This window comes from Talpa europaea (genome assembly GCF_964194135.1).
Source record: "Talpa europaea genome assembly, chromosome: 7".
Classification (NCBI taxonomy): Eukaryota; Metazoa; Chordata; class Mammalia; order Eulipotyphla; family Talpidae; genus Talpa; species Talpa europaea.
In genome coordinates, this window is record NC_140074.1 from 8,701,074 (window position 1) to 8,722,941 (window position 21,868).

General features: G+C 37.0%; 1 protein-coding gene across 3 annotated transcripts in view; it reads left to right on the forward strand.

Moving 5' to 3' along the window:
* Positions 1 to 13,289, forward strand: part of RC3H2 (ring finger and CCCH-type domains 2) — a gene marked incomplete at both ends in the record, with an annotated part of 30,068 nt that extends 16,779 nt beyond the window's left edge. The window contains 12 exons of one of the 3 annotated variants that reach the window (XM_084239178.1): positions 1,548 to 1,856; positions 4,796 to 5,010; positions 5,624 to 6,054; positions 6,709 to 6,879; positions 9,015 to 9,161; positions 9,497 to 9,710; positions 9,938 to 10,019; positions 11,013 to 11,094; positions 11,179 to 11,313; positions 11,860 to 11,967; positions 12,332 to 12,480; positions 13,094 to 13,289. In XM_084239178.1, coding sequence (XP_084095304.1) covers positions 1,548 to 1,856; positions 4,796 to 5,010; positions 5,624 to 6,054; positions 6,709 to 6,879; positions 9,015 to 9,161; positions 9,497 to 9,710; positions 9,938 to 10,019; positions 11,013 to 11,094; positions 11,179 to 11,313; positions 11,860 to 11,967; positions 12,332 to 12,480; positions 13,094 to 13,289 — 2,239 coding nt within the window. The remainder of the gene's footprint in view (positions 1 to 1,547; positions 1,857 to 4,795; positions 5,011 to 5,623; positions 6,055 to 6,708; positions 6,880 to 9,014; positions 9,162 to 9,496; positions 9,711 to 9,937; positions 10,020 to 11,012; positions 11,095 to 11,178; positions 11,314 to 11,859; positions 11,968 to 12,331; positions 12,481 to 13,093) is intronic. The other 2 variants (XM_084239180.1, XM_084239179.1) reach the window with 2 other exon arrangements.
* Positions 13,290 to 21,868: the final 8,579 nt, after the last annotated feature.

Consider the following 21,868-nt stretch of genomic DNA (forward strand, 5'->3'; position numbering starts at 1 on the left):
GGTTGTAGTAGAGAAGATCAATATAAATAAATAGAAAACAATATCTGGTACCAATTGGTGCTAAGGTACTTTACACAAGGTGTAAAGAGAAAGATTGGGCTGGGGAGATATTTTAGATAAGATGATTTGGGAGGGATTTCAGAGAATATAACATTTAAACAGATACCTGATGAGGTGAGATTGCATTAGAGAAAAAAAATAATTACAGGAGTAAAGAAACAGGTCTTTGTTGGAACCCAGGTGGAAAGAGAGGCCTTAGGGAACTCTTCATCCCTCAGTTTAGGAGGTGTGTGCAGTTAAAGATGCAGTAGGATGGTAGTGGAAAGATTAATAGTTCTGCCCTGGTTTCATCTATTTTTCTGGTGAATGGGAGGCAATATCATCAGCTATGGAAGACTGGAGCATGGAGGGGGAAAGGATATTAGAGATGGGAAAGTGAATTTAGTAGAGAAGTATATTAATATATTGCTTGGCCATTTTAATAGTTGATCATAATATTGAAGGGAGTCTAGACAGCATGACTGCATGATTTTCCTCCAGCAACATTCAGCTGCTTGGGAGCAGGCACAAAATAAGAGAATAGTGAAGAATTGGATTGGGGTATTTACCAGGTGAGTTCAACAGGGGAGTGGGCTAAGGGAGTTAAAGGGATTCATAAGGGAGGAATTAAGGTAGATAATGGGTTCTGAGTTGGGTTAAGGGAGGGAGTAAATACATAATGGAGTTAATGCATAATTTTAAAAAGAATAGGAAATAGTTGTTATTTCCAAATAATGAGGTTCAGATTCTAAGTCCAAGTCTTTAAGTGCCTATATGCGAGGAGTCCAAGGTGTGGCCCTACTTATCATTTACTTTACCTCCCTTGGTTAAGGTTTTAGTTTTCATAATTCTTTTTTAAGACTTATAATTAAAACTTTACTTTTTGCCTGCCAGAACAATCTTAAGGATGTCTGGGATTTGTTCTTTGAGGATGGAAAGCAAGGAGCAGCTGGGCATTTTGTACAAGAACCTTTGATGTGAAGAATGAAGAGCAGGTTTCAGAGAGCATGTTGAGGAGAGCACAGGCCCCTCCATGCCACCAAATTGCCTTTTGAAAATTGTTTTTAAGAGAGTTTTTTTTTTCTTTAAATTTACATAATGCTTTATCAATTTGGTAACAACAGAATTCTTTCAACTCTTGTTTACTTTTTCTCTTCATTCTACATTTTCAGCTAAATTTGGTAAGGTTCCTTTCATTTTGACATGGTATACTTTATGTTCCAGTTATACAAAATTTTTGAAAGGATCTCTTTCCACTCCCTCCGAAGTCTTTTTTGAATACATGTACTTTGCCTACTTTATTATGTGTCTGTATATACAAGTGTGTGTTTGTATATAAGAATGTTTGTACTAATGGCATATATATATTTTCGTGTGGCAATCTATCATTGCATGGTTTGATGTAGACTGTATTTGGTAATTAGCTGAAGAAACTTGTTTGCTTTTAAAATCTTTCCCCATAAAGTTTAGTGAACTATTCACCGATGCACTGATTGCTTTTGTAACAGGTATCGATTAAGGAACAAAAAGATCAATGCGACTGTAAGAACATTTCCTCTCCTAAATAAAGTTGGTGTAAACAACACTGTCACAACCACAGCCGGAAATGTCATTTCTGTCATAGGAAGTACTGAAACAACGGGGAAAATTGTTCCAAGTACAAATGGAATTTCAAATGCAGAAAACAGTGTTTCCCAGCTAATCCCACGTAGTACTGATAGCACATTAAGAGCTCTGGAGACTGTGAAGAAAGTGGGGAAGGTTGGCACTAATGGTCAGAATGCTGCCGGGCCTTCTGCAGAGTCTGTAACTGAAAAGTAAGTACTGGGTTATTTAGCTTTTTTAGAAATGCCTGTGTATTTTTACACAAGAAAATAAAAGCAGTCGCTCATAGTTTGTGTATAGAACATTTCATGTGGTAGAAAAAGCACTTAAATACCACACTATATGAGATCTAGTCATGGCTCTGCAATTATTAGCTCTGTGACCTTAGAAAGTCACTTCAACTCTGGGTTTTGTGTTTCTCAGCTTTAAAGATTATTTATACAAGAATTGGGGTACAGGCCAAATGCTCAGGAGGGTGAGAGGATCCCCCGGAGACAGAGTGGGGAACAGAACAGGCAGACTGATGAAATACACTGCTGAGGGGAGCAGCGGGCGAGACAGGAGCTGTCTACTGCGCCATGTGGGTCACCTCTCTGGCTGGTGATTGAACTCAGGCTGCAGTGGCTGTGGATAGCTTCACAGGTTGCGTCTTAACCCCTTGCGCCACCAGGGGGGCCCCAAATTTAATAATTTATTTCAGCAATTAGCTTGGGAATTTGTCCATTAAAGGATGCCTCTTTCCCGCAAGAGAGTTTAGAAAAGATGTATCAGAGAACATTATCTAGTTAGAAAATGTTATTTGCATACTCACTGTCAGCTTTCTTGGAAATACATACGACATATAAGATATTCTTGTCTTTAAGAAACTTAAGATGATACACTTGTGAAGATAGCAGTTACATAGATAAAATAATACTGGCACTACATAAAGTGTAGGAAAATTTTATATTGCTGAAAGAAATAATGGAAGAAGGTTTTAGAAAAAGAAACAACTTAGCTGGATCCAATTTATTGGTAATTATGTGGAATATTTAGGAGACCAGCCTTTTAGAACTGAAGGTTTATGTTAGGGGCTGTTTGAAATAAGATTATATATATATAGGTTGCCATCAGATTGGGGATACCTTGTGGAAATTTAACTTTTTGAATGATTTTGGCAAGATTGCATTGTGAAACTGATTTATTTCCACATGACAGTATGTTGTTCAGCCATAAAAAAGGAGCAAAGGACTACTACAGTATGGATCAATCTTGAAAACGTTATGGCACAAACATATATGCCACATATTATATAGCCCCATAGGTATAGATGTCAGAATAATTGAAACTATAGAGACAAAATAAATTGGTGGTTGCCAAAGGGTGGAAGGAGGGTGGGATGGGGGGTGAATGCTAATAAGTATAGTTTTTCTCTCAAGAGTGATGAAAATATTTTAGATTTAGATACTGGTGATATTACACAACCTTGTGAATATATCAAGTCACTGAGTCATACATTTTAAAAGGATAAATTATATTTCCTTTTTTTAACATGATGGACTAGGGGGAAACGTTTTTAAAAATAAATGAATCTAAATAAATTATTTATTCATTCAAAGTCACAGACCTTCTGCTATGTGCCAAACACCAGACCAATTGGTGTAGCTAATGAAAATAAATGTAATCCCTACATCTGTGTTCTTCAAGTATAGTTTGGGAGATACATACAAACAGATAACATATTATGAAAGGTAATTAATGGAGTTGTGTTCCAAGTATTGGTCCAAGTATTGTTAGAATATGCACAAACACAAATAACTGATTCTATGGTGAGTTCTTGTAGATGACTTTTAGAGGTGAAGTGATGATATCTGAGCTTGTTCCTAAAGGAATTGCTGTAAAACAGAGCATAGAATCCTGAAAGGCACATGCTCTCTGATTAGAATGTGACAAAGTTAGCTCTCCCTTACGTCTGGCTATTTGGGATATCTTGTATGATTTCATGAGGCTATGATCCTTGTCATGGATTTTGATACCTTTTTCCTGATAAGTAAGAATTTGCCATTTCAAAGTACTTGTTCAGAGTTTAAATATATGGCATTTTGACAGACACAAATCTAATGTGAAGCACTTAACATTGTGTCTGGAATTTGCTCAGTGTTGTTATAAGACAATCTATATAATCTTTCTTGTTATCTTTATTTTACTTCAAAGCACAGCCCTAAAATGTCTTTAAGCACTAAGCCAACGCATTCGTATCTTCTAGTATTACTCACTGTTTCTTAATTTTTCTACATTCTAATAGGCAATTGCGCACAGAAGTAAACATCTGCTAGACTAATCTGCTGGGCTAGTCTTAAAGGCAGTCTGTGCTCCTTATTTTTACTCTAGCTCTAAAAGAGCCATTCTAATTTGAGGGAAACCCTCTAAACTGGTTGAGATGCAGTGTATTGCATTCCTGCATAATTAACAAGATCTTTTTCTTGAGTCACCATACTCTAAATTCTGCCAAAGTTTGACTTCTTAAAGGGCATAAGGAAGCCATGATGAGCTCTTCTAGAACTGATTGCTTGGTGACTCAACAAAGAAAATCCGTTGCGTTTGTTTGTTTAAGATAAAAAGTTTTTGCTTTTTGCATCAGTTTAATAAATTACCATTTCATTTGTCCAGCATATATTTGCTGAGTACATACTATTTGCAGGAACTATTTCACTTGCTCATCAAATATTATGAGTGTCTATTGTGTGCTAGGTTCTGGGGATGTAGCAGTTAACAAGATGGTCTTTCTTAAATGAGTTTGCATTTTAGCTAATCTAATTTCTATAACATTCCAGAATTCTACTGGTAAACTGTATTGTTTCTGATGAACTTAATAAAAGCAAAAAATTTATTTTTATTTCAGTGTGGAAAAGATTTCTTTAGAAAGAATGAGTGAAAGGGGACTAATGGGTCACATTAGTGCCTGGGATTGCATATCTTTTTTTTTTTTTCCCCCTTACCAGAATATGAGATCTTTACTATGAGCCTATAAATTAGCAGTGAAATTCATTGCCTTCATTTATTAACATGGTTACTGGTTTCACTGTATAATTTTATGCAAGAGTCCTACTGAGAAAAACTTAACAGTCAGAGAATGATTTTTCATTTATCCTTTGTTAAATTTCCTCTCCAGTAAAATTGGTTCTCCACCCAAGACACCTGTAAGTAATGTAGCGGCTACCTCAGCTGGGCCCTCAAATGTTGGAACAGAGCTAAATTCTGTGCCTCCGAAATCCAGCCCATTTATAACTAGAGTACCAGTATATCCTCAGCATTCTGAAAACATTCAGTATTTTCAAGATCCAAGGACTCAGATACCATTTGAAGTCCCACAATACCCACAGACAGGTAAGTAGTGTAACTTGTTTTCTTTAGATAAGTCAATTGTTTATATCTTTCAGAATATCTACATTAAAAAAAAAATTCTTTGGATTACATGATCCCTAGGTTTTTTTCCTATCTTAAGAATCTATGGGTCTACATACTAATTATTTTAAGGCTCACATTCTGTGAATCAACTTCCTATGAATCAAATGTAGGGTCCATGGATGAGCTTCAGGGAGTTCTGTAAATCCCCTGTAATGGCATAGAAAATATTTGGTTTATATGTACTTATGGATGAATTTTGAAAAGACAATTCACAGTTTATGTAGGTTAACAATCAATGATGTAATTACTTAATCCAAAATTTGTGGCAGTGAATGTGTTAGAAAGAAATTTACCAGTCATCTGTTACTAGCTTTGTCATGTGTTTTTAAGGAACAGTTTAATAAAGCATTGGACATTAATGATTTTCACATGGTGATATCTTAAAAGTATGTGCTTTCTTTCTAAATCATGTATAACTAAGATAAGGTTCAAACTTATTTTCTTGCATTAAAGACTACTTTAGACTTAATCCATTATAAAATGTTGAATTTTTTCCTAAATTTACATTACATTCTTCTTTCCAATTTTCAAGGATATTACCCGCCACCTCCAACAGTACCAGCTGGTGTGGCTCCCTGTGTTCCTCGCTTTGTGAGGTCCAATAATGTTCCAGAGTCCTCCCTCCCACCTGCTTCCATGCCATATGCCGATCACTACAGTACATTTTCCCCTCGAGATCGAATGAATTCTTCTCCTTACCAACCTCCTCCTCCTCAGCCGTATGGACCAGTTCCTCCAGTACCTTCTGGAATGTATGCTCCTGTGTACGATAGCAGGCGCATCTGGCGCCCACCTATGTACCGAGATGACATCATTAGAAGCAATTCTTTACCTCCCATGGATGTGATGCACTCGTCTGTCTATCAGACGTCTTTGCGGGAAAGATATAATTCATTAGATGGGTATTATTCAGTGACTTGTCAGCCACCAAATGAGCCAAGGACAACTGTGCCTTTACCAAGGGTAAGTGATGATGGAGATGGGAATGCTGCTATAGTATAGTCTATAGAATAGTATATGCTCTGGTATATACTAGTTATGTAGTATATACTACAGAATAGTCATGGTGAGGAGCCCAGTGTCTTGGTGTCAGACCACCCAGGTATATATCCTAGCTCCTTCCCTTACTGATTGTGTCACTTAAGGAAGTTAACTAACTTTTCTATGTCAGTTTCTTCATCTGCTTCATGGAAATAATAGTAGTATCTGCCTCATAAGGCTGTTGTGAGGATTAAATCAGAAGAAAACAAAGCTCTTAGAGAACTGTTCCTGATATACATTAATGCCCAATAAATGTTATGTTTGGATAGGAAGTTGGAAAGGTAAGAAGTAGTCAAAATACAAGGATGGAACCTATTTTCATAGCACCACAGTATCAATACATGCAATGAATTTCCTAAACCAGGGAAGTGAGTGCTCAGATTTTACTTTTATCATAACCTAAATATTTACCCTTTCATTTATTTGTATGGGAAATAGACTGGGGTGTTTTCCCTGTCGTACTTTTTTTCATACCAGCAATATAATGAACTGTTTACATGATTTCCACAGAGCATAGTTAAATTTACTTCCTGCTCCTGAGATGAATAAGATTGTTTCTTTTTGTCCCCTCCTTAGGAACCTTGTGGTCATTTAAAGACCAGTTGCGAGGAGCAGATGAGAAGAAAGCCAGAGCAGTGGGCGCAGTACCACACTCAGAAAGCACCTCTTGTCTCTTCAACTCTTCCTGTGGCAACACAGTCACCAACACCACCTTCTCCTCTATTCAGTGTAGACTTTCGCTCTGATGTAAGAAAGGTTTTAATCACTTGATGTTGCAGGGATAGGTCAAACAATTGCCATCATAGCACTCGTTCAAACCAGACTTAACTGTGTTGAATATTTTGCAGTATTGTGGTATGCAATTGAGTTTAGTTCAATCAACACTGAGTGTTTAAGCACAAGAAGTCTTGGTGTTGTGAGACTTAAGACATCACAACCCGTTCCCACCAAGAATTGAAAACCTTGCCAGCAGTATAGTTCTCGCTAATTTTATGGTTTTTGTAAATAACATTTATATCGACCATTTATTGAGCACCTACTTGTGCCAGGCACTGAATAAGCACTTACATGCTATTTAATTCTCACAAAACCTTTAAGAAGCAGGTATTATCTGGAATCTGACTCAGAAAAGTTAATTTACCCTAGTCTAACACATTTCTTCCCAATTTTATTGGCGGTACAGAAATGGTGTTTCACATTACTGTTAATTATTGTCCTTATTAAAAAAAAGATTTATACCAGGATCATTTCTGTGACCCTGGTATTTTCAGTAGTAGTATATTTAGAGCAAACCATCCTTTTTAAAAATTACTTTGGTTTACCCCCTAATGCTAGAGTTTCTATTAAAAAAATTTTTAAATCTTTCATTATGAAAAATTTCAAACACATACAAAAAGAGAATGATATAATAAATATATCATCCAGCTTCCACAATTACCAGCACAACCAATCTTATTTCCTATGTATTCCTTTTCCTACCACATGATACTAAAGTGCTTATAATCATCATATTTGAAACCATAAGTATTTCAAGGAACCAGTGCATTTTTAGACTAGATCCAGATTCATCTCATCAGACTTCTTCAGAACAGCTAACTTATTGACGAATGGTAGCATTGCCACCTGCTTAATAGAAATTTTTTTTTTCTACTAGAAAATAATTTCGTGAGACTCAGGTCTGCTATTATTAGCTAGTAATAGGATATGAAGTTAGTGATTACCCATTTTGGCCTTGAGTTTCTTTATTTGTTAATTAGTAAACTAAAGTTACTGATTCTTAAAACTTAAGCATTCTGGTCCAATAATCCTTAGAGTCCCTCCAAAATGTATGTTTCCCTTTCTAATTCCAGAGCTGCCTTTGAATTATTTTAATTCTGTATTTAATACTATGTGGTTTATAGGTTACTTACACATGACATTCTTTTCTAAAGAAAATTCTATAATACTTTAGAACATGATTCTGTGTATGTGCTTATGTGGGGTTTTTTGGAGCAATTCATACCATTTTAGAGGCAAGCTATAAATTTTTTTTTTTTTTTTTTAAAGATTTATTTATTTATTTATTTATACAAGCACTGGGTACAGTTAGAAGCGTGGGAGGGCGAGAGAATTCACCAGAGCCAGAGCGGGGAGCAGAGCAGGCAGAAGGACCGAAGTACACTGCTGAGGGGTGCAGCGGGCGGCAGGAGAGGTCTGCACGCCATGCGGGACCCTCCTCCTGTGGCCGGGGAGCAGCCGGGGATCGAACTGGTGCCGCAGAGACTGCGGACAGCTTCGCAACCCAGTGCTCAACTGCTGCGCCACCGGGGAGGCCCTATAAATTTTTTTTTTTTAAAGATTTATTTATTTATACAAGAGCTGGGGCACAGGCCAGAGATGTAGGGTGGGGGGGTGAGAGGATCCACTAGAGACAGAGTGGGGAACAGTACAGGCAGATCAACTGAAACACACTGCTGAGGGTAGCAGCGGGCGAGACAGGAGAGGTCTGCCTCACCATGTGGGTTTCTCCCTGGCCGGCTGGGGATCGAACTCATGCTGCAGAGGCTGCGGATTGCTTCATAGTGAGGTGCTTAACCCCTTGCGCCACCAAGGAGGCCCTAATAAATATTTTTTGGTTGATACTGAAAGTATCAGTTGCATTTATTTGCTCTTAAAAGGGTAAAGAAAGAAGGCATTCTATTTTCTGTTAATAAGAAATATAAATACAAATAGTAAAATGCTATTGTGACAGTTTTTTATATTATTGAAGGTTTAATTGTTCACTATGAAGTCTATATATAGTTACTTTACCTAGTCTGTATATAGTTACTTTACCTAGTTACAAATTTGTAAATTTAAGTTTCTTACTAATGGCTCTGCTCTTTTTTTCTTTTTTAAATCAGTTCTCTGAGAGTGTAAGTGGTACAAAATTTGAAGAAGATCATCTTTCCCATTACTCTCCCTGGTCTTGTGGCACCATAGGCTCCTGTATAAATGCCATCGATTCAGAGCCAAGAGATGTAATTGCTAATTCAAATGCTGTGTTAATGGTATGATTTGGGAGTTTGGGGGGGATGTCATGCATGTTGATGCAAGTTTTAGAATGATTGAATATTTTCATCTTTGTATTGTTGCTGTATAACTCATCTGTTAGCAGAGTTGTATTTAGGTGAGTGTGAAGTTAATTGTATTTAATGTTTAAATTATTTGAGCGTAGTTCAGTGGTTTAGAATAAATGCTGACTTATCATTGAAATCTAGAGCTAATGTTAAATTTACTAGAAAACTGGATTACATGTCTTTTGATAGCATGTCCCTACATTACTAGCTGAAGTAATTGTTAATTGACACCAGTCCTTTCACTGGTTTTTCTTTGTTTTATGCAGGACCTGGACAGTGGAGATGTTAAAAGAAGAGTGCATTTATTTGAAACTCAGAGAAGGACAAAAGAAGAAGACCCAATAATTCCTTTCAGTGATGGACCTATCATCTCAAAATGGGGTGCAATTTCCCGATCTTCCCGTACAGGTTACCATACCACGGATCCTGTCCAGGCCACTGCTTCCCAAGGAAGTGCAACTAAGCCCATCAGTGTATCAGGTAATCCATCTAACTGTCACCTCAGCTTGTGTGTTCTAGCACTGTAGATTTTAATCTTCACTTTGTGAAATGCAGGGCTTTCCCCTCCATTTAACATCTACAGTAAACTCACAACTAAATGGGAAAACCACGTTAGCACAGTTAGTTGGATAAAATGTGGATCTTTTTGGAAAAGTGTACATTTATATCTATATCCTGATTTTTCACTTTTCTGATTTTTTCTACAGATTATGTCCCATATGTCAATGCTGTTGATTCAAGGTGGAGTTCATATGGTAATGAGGCCACATCTTCACACTATGTTGAACGGTAACATTACTCTTAATTCTCTAAAATTCTCTGTTCTTTTGCAGGTATCTCACATTACAAATTTTATCCTAAATTGTTTATGAAATGTGCTTTGTTAATTTTAGCTGTTTAACAGGTTTTTGAAATAATTTTACATTTGGAGTGATGATTGAAATTTTCAGGGTTGATCTGTTTTGAAAAACATACATAGTATTGTTATTTAGGCATCCACATATGTTTGTGAGTGTGTTAATATATATAAATTATATTTTTAAGCAAGTATGTGATGAACTAAAAGTTCAAGATTATGATTTCTTTGAGGGTCAGAAAGGAGATAAGGGAATATAAAGGTAGGGCCTCCCCAGTGGCGCAGCAGGTTGAGCACAGCACTGTGAAGCTGTCTGCAGCCTCTGCAGCGCAGGTTCTATTCCCGGCCTGCCAGGGAGATTTCCACATGGTGCTGCAGACTCTCCTGTTGTGCCTGCTACTCCCCTCTGTCCATCTGCCTGTTCTGCTCCCCACTCTGTCTCTGGTGAATCCTCTCACCCTCCTGCGCCTCTGGCCTATACCCCAGATATTGTATAAATAAAAAAATCTTTTAAAAAAAAAAAAATAGTCCCAAACTCTTAGGAAATTTCCAGTTCTTGTATTGAGTGGTAGACCCAAAGGTGTTCATAATATGGTTAGTAATTCATTAAAAATGGAACAGTAACAAGAAGATTCTTGAATCTAGAATTACAATTATTTCATAATTTTTTGAAAAAACATTTATTTTCTTTCCCCTGAACACTCTTAGATATATAATTACTTGTATTTCCCCAGGTTGATTGATATCTTACCCATGGAATGAACCAAATTTTAATGAAATTATTTATTTTTATTGATATGGCTAATATTTTCAAGTTTCAGTAATAAATTTAATATAATACACTAAGAGCATATAAAGTGTGTAGTCATTATTGCTTTAGTTCATTTATTTCACTTTTATTACAGTAAACATATTTTTCTTTAAAGGGACAGATTCATTGTTACTGATTTATCTGGTCATAGAAAGCATTCCAGTACTGGAGACCTTTTGAGCATTGAACTTCAGCAGGTACGCACTGTGTCACTCAACTTTGAGTTTAGAATGGCAGTGGAAAGCTATGTTTGGAATCTAACTTTACCTTTTTTCCTATAGGCCAAGAGTAACTCACTGCTTCTTCAGAGGGAGGCTAATGCTCTGGCCATGCAACAGAAATGGAATTCCCTGGATGAAGGCCGTCACCTTACCTTAAATCTTCTAAGCAAAGAAATTGAACTGAGAAATGGAGAGGTAAAGAAACAACTCTTCACTGCATGCTTAATGTATTTGTTTGCTGCTATGCATTGGTTTATGCCATTAGCGCATTTTAGCGTGCCTTTTCTGATGGAAGATTGCTTTTAAAACTTAAGAATAGAAATAAATTTTGTTGTAAGATTTCTTTTTGTTGTTGTTTTAAGATTTCTTAAATAACTCTTCAGATCAAGCATTGGGATTCCCATTTTAATTTAAAAGAGTAGCCACGGGTTAAAAATTGGTATTTTTTTGGGCCTCCCCGGTGTCTCAGCGGGTTGAACGCAGCACTGTGAGGCTGTCCACGGCTGCTGCAGCGTGGGTTCGATTCCCAGCCAGCCAGGGAGATACCCACATGGCACACCAGACCTCTCCTTTGTCACCTGATGCTCCCCTCAGCATGTGTTTCAGTCCATCTGCCTGTTCTGCTCCCCTCTCAGTCTCTGGTGAATCCTCTCATCCTCCCGCACCTCTGACCTGTACCCCAGTTCTTGTATAAAAATAAATAAATCTTTTTCAAAAAATTGGTATTTTTCTTAATTACAGAGTGATTATACAGAAGATGCAACTGATACTAAGCCTGACAGGGACATTGAGTTAGAACTTTCAGCACTTGATACTGATGAACCTGATGGACAAGGTGAACAAATTGAAGTGAGTACCTCAGTTGGATATTTAGGAAGACTTCATTCCATTAAAAATTAAAGTATAGGGCCTCCCTAGTGGCGCAGTGGGTTGAGCGCAGTGCTGTGGAGTTGTCCGCAGCCTCTACGGCATGGGTTTGATACCTGGCCGGCCAGGGAGATTCCCACTTGGTGCGGCAGATCTCACCCACTGCTCCCCTCAGCAGTGCTTTTGGTCCTCCTGCCTGTTCTGCTCACCGCTCTGTCTCTGGTGAGTCTTCTCACTCTCCCGTGCCTCTGGCCTGTACTCCAGCTACTGTATAAATAAAAAATAAATCTTAAAAAATTAAAGCATAAAATACTTTCATACAGAAGATTAACATTTAATTTCTTAGGAGATCCTGGACATACAGCTTGGTATCAGTTCTCAAAATGATCAGCTGCTGAATGGAACGGCGGTGGAAAATGGACACCCAGTCCAGCAGCACCAGAAAGAACCGCTGGAGCAGAAGAGACAGAGTTTAGGTGAAGACCATGTGATTCTGTGAGTGTTAGACAGAAAACTCCTGACCAGTGGGCATAGGGCATGAATACTTAAAGAGAAATAGATACAGTGTTAAATTCACATTTGAATTTAGTTTTTGTAGGAAAACTTCTTTAACTAGGCAATCATTTGGTCAGTCTGGATTTTTAGGAGGGGAAGTAAATTAGGACTAACAAAGTGTTCTATTTGAATAGCCTGAAATTTGCTTTTCTTTGGAATAAAAGTTAGTTTTTGTGCTCCAGCATCAGATAATACTTCCTCAGTGTAATAGCCAAACTTCTAGAATACAAAATGGAGAATTAAAACCTAGACGATAAGCTTCCCTTTTTTTTTTTTCTTAAAAAAGTTAAGATTTTCTTGACTTTAATATTGCCATTTTGTATAACTATTGCCAAAAATATGGGCTAATCTTGAATTTGATGGTTTATTGATCTTTAGTATTTTAATGTTTTAATTTTTGGAAAATGGGGCTTTTTTTAACAACCGTGATATTTTTTAGTGATAAAGACGTGCTTTGCTAGGGACTTTTAAAGTTTGTTACAACTTTTATTAAGCATGAACAATTACTCTTAAAAATTTTCACTTACAGATAATTTCATTTATTTTCTCTCAGGGAGGAGCAAAAAACAATTATGCCGGTAACTTCTTGCTTTAGCCAGCCACTCCCAGTGTCCATTAGCAATGCAAGTTGCCTCCCCATCACCACATCTGTCAGTGTTGGCAACCTCATTCTGAAAACTCATGTTATGTCCGAAGATAAAAACGACTTTTTAAAACCTGTTGCAAATGGGAAGATGGTTAACAGCTGAAAGGAGGTTCATCTTTCAAATTTGTGACCATACCATGGAGGCATTTACACTAGCTTTTTATATATATAATATATATTATATAATGTATATTTTTTTTAAAAAAAAGATATTACTGGGGGCATCCATTTCCTGTGGACTCTTTGATACTTCAAGCCCTCTTGCATTAGCATTATGAAAAAAAAAGAAAATTTACTTTACTAGGGTAACATGTTCACTTTCCAGAAGTGAGTGGAATTTGGACATTTAACTTAAGCTTCAAGCAGCTTTTTATGAGTTTGTAGCAATCCGGTGCAGTAACTGAGCCATTTCCTATTTTAAATGGCTTCTATAGAAAATTAACAACTCAGTTATTAAACTAGCAGGATCCTACAATGATACATCTAGTGAAAGTAGACTTAATTAACTTATTTATTTCTATTTTATGTTTCACTGAGAGAAATTTCCATCTCATTCCAACTGCTTTATTTATCTTCTTCATGAACTTTGCATGGACTTTTTTTCTTTTCTGTTGTTTTCTGTTTGTTTGTTTTTTTTTTTTTTTTTACTTTGAAGAGTGGAGTTAGATGTTCTTACCATAGAATTTTACAGGGTTATATACTAGCTTTCTTTACTGCATTATATGTAGGAGTGTGGTGCAGTGCTTTTATCTGTAGCATTTAAATTTTTTTTTTAATTTTCCATTTTTCAAGAATAGTTTCTGCTTTGTTAATATTTATACACAGGCTACTTGTTGAAGTAAGTAATTAAATATATAACCAAGTGCCTAAGTCTTTCAGCTGATGTACTAGATATTAAATTCTCCTAAGTTATGCAGAATCGTTTTTACAATTTTGATAAATTATGCACTAATGTAATGGCAGTTTTTTAAAACGCAGATTTAAGCCTGTACATTATTGAATCTGATGACTTGGCAAAAGAATCAGGTGCTTTCAGCTTTCTTGAGAAAACCCTGTATGTAGCGTTTGCACTGACTAACAAGATGGTATTGCTGGGTTTTTTAATTTAAACTAATTAATTTAGATGTTCATTTCATTGTCTTGGTTAAATATTGTTTATTGTTACTTCATGTTGGGGTTTAATTTTTTTTTTTGTTTTCTGACTGACTGTTAGGTTGGTAAGACTATGAACCATGTAATAATAGAACATTGGCTAACCTTTATTCATACTTAAAAACATGAATAATTTCCCCCCTGCTAAATGTGACTGAAAAGTGTTTTGACTTGGCATCTGAAAGTATGCAGTCTGTTCAACCAGCCAAGCTCCAGATTTGTGGGAGGTATTTTATTGAACCTAAATTTCAGTCAACATTTGAAAACAAAAGCTGGGCTTCTTGGTGATCTCACCTATAGTTTGTCTTTTGTTTGTCTCCCTTCTCCCCTCCTCACCCCATTTTCTTTAAGATTAGTTTGACTTTTATTATTGTTTTTTTAATTAACTTCTGTGAAGTTGTTTACTCTGAAAATTGTACTGGAATATTTTAAGCCAAGCTGATCTTTCACCAGGTGTACTGTATGTAAGGGCTTCTCCTGCTAGCAAGATGCTTAAACAGGATCATGTTATTGGTCGTCTGAGCTATTTAGTTGTTTTACAAAACCACAGCATTGTATCAGATAAGATTTTGATAAAAGTTTTGTGCACATTTCCAGGGGTGGGAGGGTTGACATTTCCCTGAAATTTCTTGATCAGAATGAGTAAATACTGGTGTTTGATACCTGTCTTAATGAACATGCTCATAAGGTGACTGATAAGTTGTAAATATACCTGAGAAACAAAGGGGGTAGTTTTGATATTCTGGTGTCAGTATGGAAGATCTTACACATTTATTTAATACTCAGATGTAGGGAGATGTTTGTTTGTAGCATAACAACACAGTAGCCTTGACTTAGTTTCCTTTGGTTAGTACTGTACCTTTTTGCCATGGCCAGTGCTCCCTATCCCTATAAAGACATTTTATTTATTTCACTCTAACCTGAAATGAATAGGAACAAGAGTTTTAAACCATGTTACATTAACTTATTTCTGACATTATAAATTAGCCTAGAATATTACAGGAACATGATTGTTATATAATTTATATCAGAACCTTTCTATAAATATGTGCTTATTACATTTGAAATGCTTCCAATGTACTTTATTTGCTGTTTGTATTTCCAAAAAGGATATGCAAACCAATATGTCTGTTTCATGGATATTTAAATAGTGAGATCTTCCATGTTGAAGGTAATGTATTTTTTTTTAAGATTTTAAAATTGCTATTTTGTTACAAAATAGAGACCTATTAACAGTTTGAGAGCTCCTTATGTGCCCTCAGGGAAAGAACCCTCTGTGCGACAGAACTACGCAAAACATCTTCAGCACTGTTCTGAGGGTGAATAATATACTACATAAATTGATCTTGTGTATTTAACCTTATCTTTTTAATTTTAAAATTGAAAATTTGAAATTGGTTGTGCTCTGCTGGAGGGGGTTGGGATAAACTGCTTAGGTGTTTGCCTACTTGTCCAGTGAAATTACATTTGCATCAGTGTATGTATAGACCTTCCAACCTATTGCTATGTCTCCGAACATTTATATTAAAATAATGCTTGTCTTGCAGCAGGTGATCCCATAAAATAATAACTCTCCATTCTAAAAAACTTACTCTTTCTCACTAACAACATAGAAATTGTTTCTGTGTTGGGATTATTCTGTGTTCCATCCTTTATGTGGTGGCCATCTGTTTCTCGTGATGGGTTTAATATGAAGAAAGACATTAGTTCTCTGCCTTTTTAGAAGAAAGAGTAGTTTATCTAATCTGTCTTCAAAATGGTATCGTATCTACTGAAGTCATACTGGAAAAAATTACACGTCAGAAGTAGGATGTGGCTTTTTAAATTGGGGGCATTTCCTGTCATTTGACCTTTTCATCAACATGTTGTGATGTAATGTTTTGAAATCAAAGAATATAAAGTAATTGGAGAGGAAATTTGTAATGTTGGTGACTAACTGCATTTGTTGCCTCTGGTCTAATCAAGAAAAAGTAGTCAGAGGTCTGAAAGGTAGGAAAATTGTGTGTTGGGGGTGTTCTCCTCCACTTCTTGTGTTTATTTTCAATATCCAAGTCCCATTCTGAAGTCCACGCCTCATTCAGATACTGTGAATATAGCATCAGCAGTTTTCTTCTATGTCTCATTTCATTTTATAAATTATGACAAAGTTACATGTGTATTTCCTCTAGGCAGATTCTGTTGCCCTTGCTTTTAATGCCGTCTGATTAACTAGTGTCGCGCTTGAAAGTTATGCATTGTAATTTTCAAGTTAAGATAGTTCATGGAGCCAGTGGCACTGATTTTTTGTGCTAGTAGCTCTTTACCTTTCATAAGAGAGTAATGACATTTCTTTTGACAGAATAATGAAATTTTCTTTCTGCTACGCTAGAACTGAAATTTTCCATTTGTATAGATCCTAGTCACTTTCACTCAAATTTCAAGTTGATGCTAAGTATAAAAAGCACATCCCAATTTTATATGCTGCCTTGAGAAAATTACCTGATAAACAACAATTTGTAGGAATTTAAAATGTGATCATTAAACATTTGAGAATATTGTTTTAAAAGCCATCTAGCTTGCTTTTGCATTTTAGATGTTAAAGCCCATACTGTCTTGTTAACAGAGATCTGTAATGATCAGATACAGCATGTGTTATCAACTTTGAATCTCAATATTTCTTCCCTAGCTGCTGTGAGTCTGTTTCTGAGCAGACTGTCCACCTGTATTGGTAACTAAGTCATTAAAGGGAAAAGTTACATTGCAACTACAGATGAGTTTCCTGTGTTGTAGTGAGTAAAGAGTGTTGATGGGATCACTTACTGTAACTCCGCCTATGTAAGAACCCCTTCTGCAAGCAGAACACAAATGAAAATGCTCAAGGAGTATCCCATTTTCTGGATAAATTGAATATATTTGCTAGTTTCTCCTTTATACCAACTGTTTCTTTGTATCCCTTTGCTGGCAAGGGAATGCAAGGAGTCAAGGCCTCTGATCAGAGCATCCCACATTTGAGTGGAATCTTATTTATACTCCGAGAGCAGTTATACCCCCAAGTAAGTAATTGGCAGTTTTTTTTTTCTTTTTTAAAATAAAAATTTAAAAATATCCTTAAACCAGTGAAACACAGACACTGGCTGCACTTAGTACTGCCAAAAGCCAAGGTCATTTGCATATATCCCATCAATCTGTCAAGAATTAGGCCTCATTTTATAACCCAAGGCATGGAAGTGCATGCATTCTCTTAGCTGGGCAAACAATTATACTGTAGTTGTGATACAACACATGTGGCTTTTATTTGTACTGCACATATCCACTGTACAGCCACTTGGGAGTATCGTGGTTAGCTTGCAGCAACTGCTGTCTGCATTTATACTGTTTATTGCATATTCTTTTCCCTGGAAGTGAAAGAGAAATGTTTTTCTTGTTGCATTGATTACATTTTATAAATTTGCTTAGCTGGAAAGTTTGGGAAAAGAGGCCTGTTTGTCAATTGTACAACCGATTGTGAAGCTCTAGTGTGAATATTTTTACGTCTGTATTAGACATTTTCTTTGCAAATCTATTGTTCGATTGAAATGTAAATGAAATTAAAGATGGTGTACACCCATCATGTAAAAAGCAGGCACCATCTCTAAGATGGATTTAATGCTCATTTTTAAGGCATATACTCAGCTTCTATTTAAAACTATAATTTAAAATAATTCTGTACAATGAAATGGGGACTATATATGGGAATAAATTCTATTCCATTTATTTCAATTTGAATTTCCAAATTGTAATGTTTCCCTTTGTGCTATAGGAATAGGATTAAATGGGGGAAGGCTAGGACTTATAAGGCCTGTATATGGGGGGAGGGCGGAGATGGAACAATGAGGGTTGTGATGATAGTGGATAGCAAAGAGTGAATTCTGTGTGTTTTGCTGTAGCACTGAAGTGAAGAGATAATAGCTTTGGCTGTTCACGGAATAGAGCATCATGATTTTCAGTGTTTGAGAGAAAATTGATGGAAAAAGTTTGCAGTACTTGACATGTATTTGCATGCACAAAATAAAATTATTTGTCCACCTTAAGAGTTGTTTGTTTAGTGTCAATATTAAGTTTATGGTACATTTCAGTTACCTTGATTTCTTTGCCTTTTTTTTTTTTTTTTTTTTTTGATTAAGCTGCCAGGATACTCCTTAAATTGAAATTTAAAATAATCACCTGTCTCATGCATATATCATTGGGCAGGATCTAAAATAAATGACTAGACCAAGGAAGTAGAAATAGTCCTTAATTTGATCAGTCACTTCATTCCACTGTACTTTCTATATGGGAGATAAGGACATAGATAATATTTGCAGTTCACAGGCTAGTGGAGAAAATAGGACAGGTACTTAAATAACCAACACAAAGCAATGTATCATAGAAGTATGAAAACAGTTTTGTTAACATCAGAATATGAACAGATTATATTGTTTCCTGGATGGAGCAAGACACCATTTCCACGGGCCTTGAGTAATTTCATTCATTCATTCAGTGAGTAAAGTCCCTCTCTGCTGGTCATTAAAACTAAAGGGCAGTGAACCACACACCTTTCTCTATCTAGCAGCTCAAAGTATGGAAAATGGAAAGATGAATCTGAATAACCTGCTCAGTGAGCTAAATATTCTTTTGTATATGGAAGTTCCCAAAGTAGAAATATGGGGGGGGGTGCGGAAGAGGAGGGCACACAGTGGAGGTGGTGAGCCAGAAGAGGTACTTCTTTGAAACACGACCTCAGACTGAACTTTGAGGCTTAATAGCATTTTACCAAGCAGGAGTAAGGGGAGAAAACACCCCAAGAACCTGCTCTGTCTTCACAACAACCTACTTTGAATCTTAACAGTCCTTCATCGTAGGTATTATGATCCCTATTTTGTATCTGCAATGTTAAGTCACTTGTCCAAGAAAGTGGTCGAGTCAAAACTCCAGTTTACGTTTCTCCTTGTTGTGCCTCCCACCAGTGGTGATGGTGGCTGGAACCTGTTGTAGCCATTGCTGTCACTGAAAAGAGTGTTTAAGGAATAGCTTAACTGACTCTTAGACCACTTAACGTGTTGCAGACACGGCTCTGAGCACTATAGGTATGTTAGGATCTAGGACCGTTGACTGTCACCATTTGGTGAGATGAGAAACTCAGGCAAAGGCCTTAAGAGAATGTGTCCAAGGCGGCCACATGGTTGGATGAAGTAGGTAGACCCTAATAAAGGACATTAAATACCTTACTAAAGAGACTATTAGGGAAACTTGGGAGTTAGGGTTTTTAGAAAGATCACTTTGGCTAGAGATAGACTGGCAAAGAGACCCGATTAACAATCTAGATGGGAAGTTATCTAGAGCATGGCCAAGCAGGGAGAAGAAAAGAGATGGATTTGAAAAAGTGGAGAGAATTGACAAGATTTATGGGAGAGGGAGTTTCTGTACATTATAGTGGATTAAATTTAACTGGATCCCAGATATCATTGCTAAGGACAGACCAGTATTTGTGAAGCATTTAATCTTGTATAAGCCCTGGAGTGACTGTGGAGATCAGGAAGAAGAAAAGCCACGGATAGTTGATCCAGGAAAAGAAAGAAAACTGAATGAAGCAAATGAAATTCCAGGAAGATTTTATTTCCTTTACCATTAATACCTATTGAAGTACTTGTCATCCATTTTCACAAAGTCTGAGTTTTTTTTAATAGTTGAAAACTCCGTAGCGGTTCCAAACTTAGCTATGCGTTTCAACCACCTAGGGATCTTTTAAAAATCTCAAATCCCAGATCACATCCAGACCTAATCAATCAAAATCTCTGGCGGTGGGACCAAAACACCAGCGCTTTTGAAGGCCCCAGGTGCTTCCAGTGTGCAGAAAAGTTTGGGAACCACTGCCATAATGAATGAAAATGAGCCTGGGCCTATCTGCCCAGGTGTGTTCAGTAATATTCACTGTCAAGTGCTCGGAACTGGATGGCTTTCACAAATATATTTTTTGAGAACTTTGCAGTGTCTCTTTACCAGACCTTAGGGATATGGGAGTGAACTGTCCCTGACTTCACTAGAGTTGGAGGGGACAGACAAACTGTAAATAAAAGGTGAATTTATATATCATGAGGCATAATACAAGCAGATGAATATTTTTCAACCAAATGATGAGATTTTGTCAGGTGGGGGCGGTCATTTTCAGCACTGTGGACAGTGTTAGGTCGGCATCTCCACCGAGCTCTCAAAGGCCTCAAACTTAACATGTTCAGATCTTGAGGTTTCTGGTATTTCCCCTCTGCCCAAATTAAACCTCTTGCCTTCCCCATTTCAGTTACTTCCCCCTTGACTACTACTCTTCATACCTAGTCCAGCGAGAAATCCTGTCCGCTCTATACCTTCAAAATATATCCAGAATTTGACCATTTCGCTCCCCGAGGTGCACACCTGTCTCATCTGAATCGTGACAGCCTCCTGTGCTCCCTGCTTCTGCCCTTGCCTCCCTTCAGCCTCTTCTCGCCACAGCAGCTGGAGGAAGCCTGTTAATGTGATAAGTCTGAGCATTCCTCAGTGCTCAGAACCCTTCAAGTGCTTCCTGTTTCACACAGGGTGAAAGCCGGTCTTCTCAGATACTTGGCTAACTGTACTCCAGCCACACTGGCTTCCTCTCTCTGCCAGGCATGCTCCCATAGTAGGGCCTTTACCCTTGACATTCTTGCAAGGGCAGAGGGCTTCCCCCAGATACCTTCACAACTAGATGTTCCCTTTCTTCAGGCCTTTACCCAGAAGTCAAGTGAGAACTGGATGGAAAGTCATGGGGGTGGGGTGCTATATAAAATAGAAGTTTCAACCCAAGAGAGTAGACAGATTCAACTGAAGTCTTTTTTTTAATTTCATATTCTGAAATACTTAACAGATTCACAGGAAGTTGCAAAAATAATACAGAGAGGACCCATGTGCCTTTCACTCAGCTTTCCCAATGGTAACATCTTGTATAAATCTCGTATAGTATCAAAACCAAGAAATTGACATTAAAGTAATTTACAGACCTTGAGATTTCATAGACTTCATGCGCAATCATTTGCATGTGTCTTTCTCTGTGTGTAATTATATGCAATTTTATCACATGTAGATTTGTGGAACCACCACTATCAAGTAACAGAACTAAAAAAAGATAACAATTCAGAATTGTCCCATCATCTCAGAGATCCCTCATGCTACCTCTGTATATTCACATCCATGCCTCTTCCATACCCCTGTTTTCCCACCCCTAATCCTTGGCAACCTCTGATCTGTTACCCATCTCTATAATTTTGTTGCTTTGAGAATGTTATATAAGTGAAATTTTACGGAATGTAACCTTTTGAAATTGACTTTTTTTCCACTCAGCATAATTCCCTTGAGATCCATCCATATTGCTGCATGTATTAAGACTTCGTTCCTTTTTATTGCTGAGTAATAGACCATGGTGTGGATGTACCACATTTTGTTTAAACATTCACCCATTGAAGAGCAGTTGGGTTGTTTCAATCTTTTGGCTGTTGCAAATAAAGCTGCTATGAACATTTG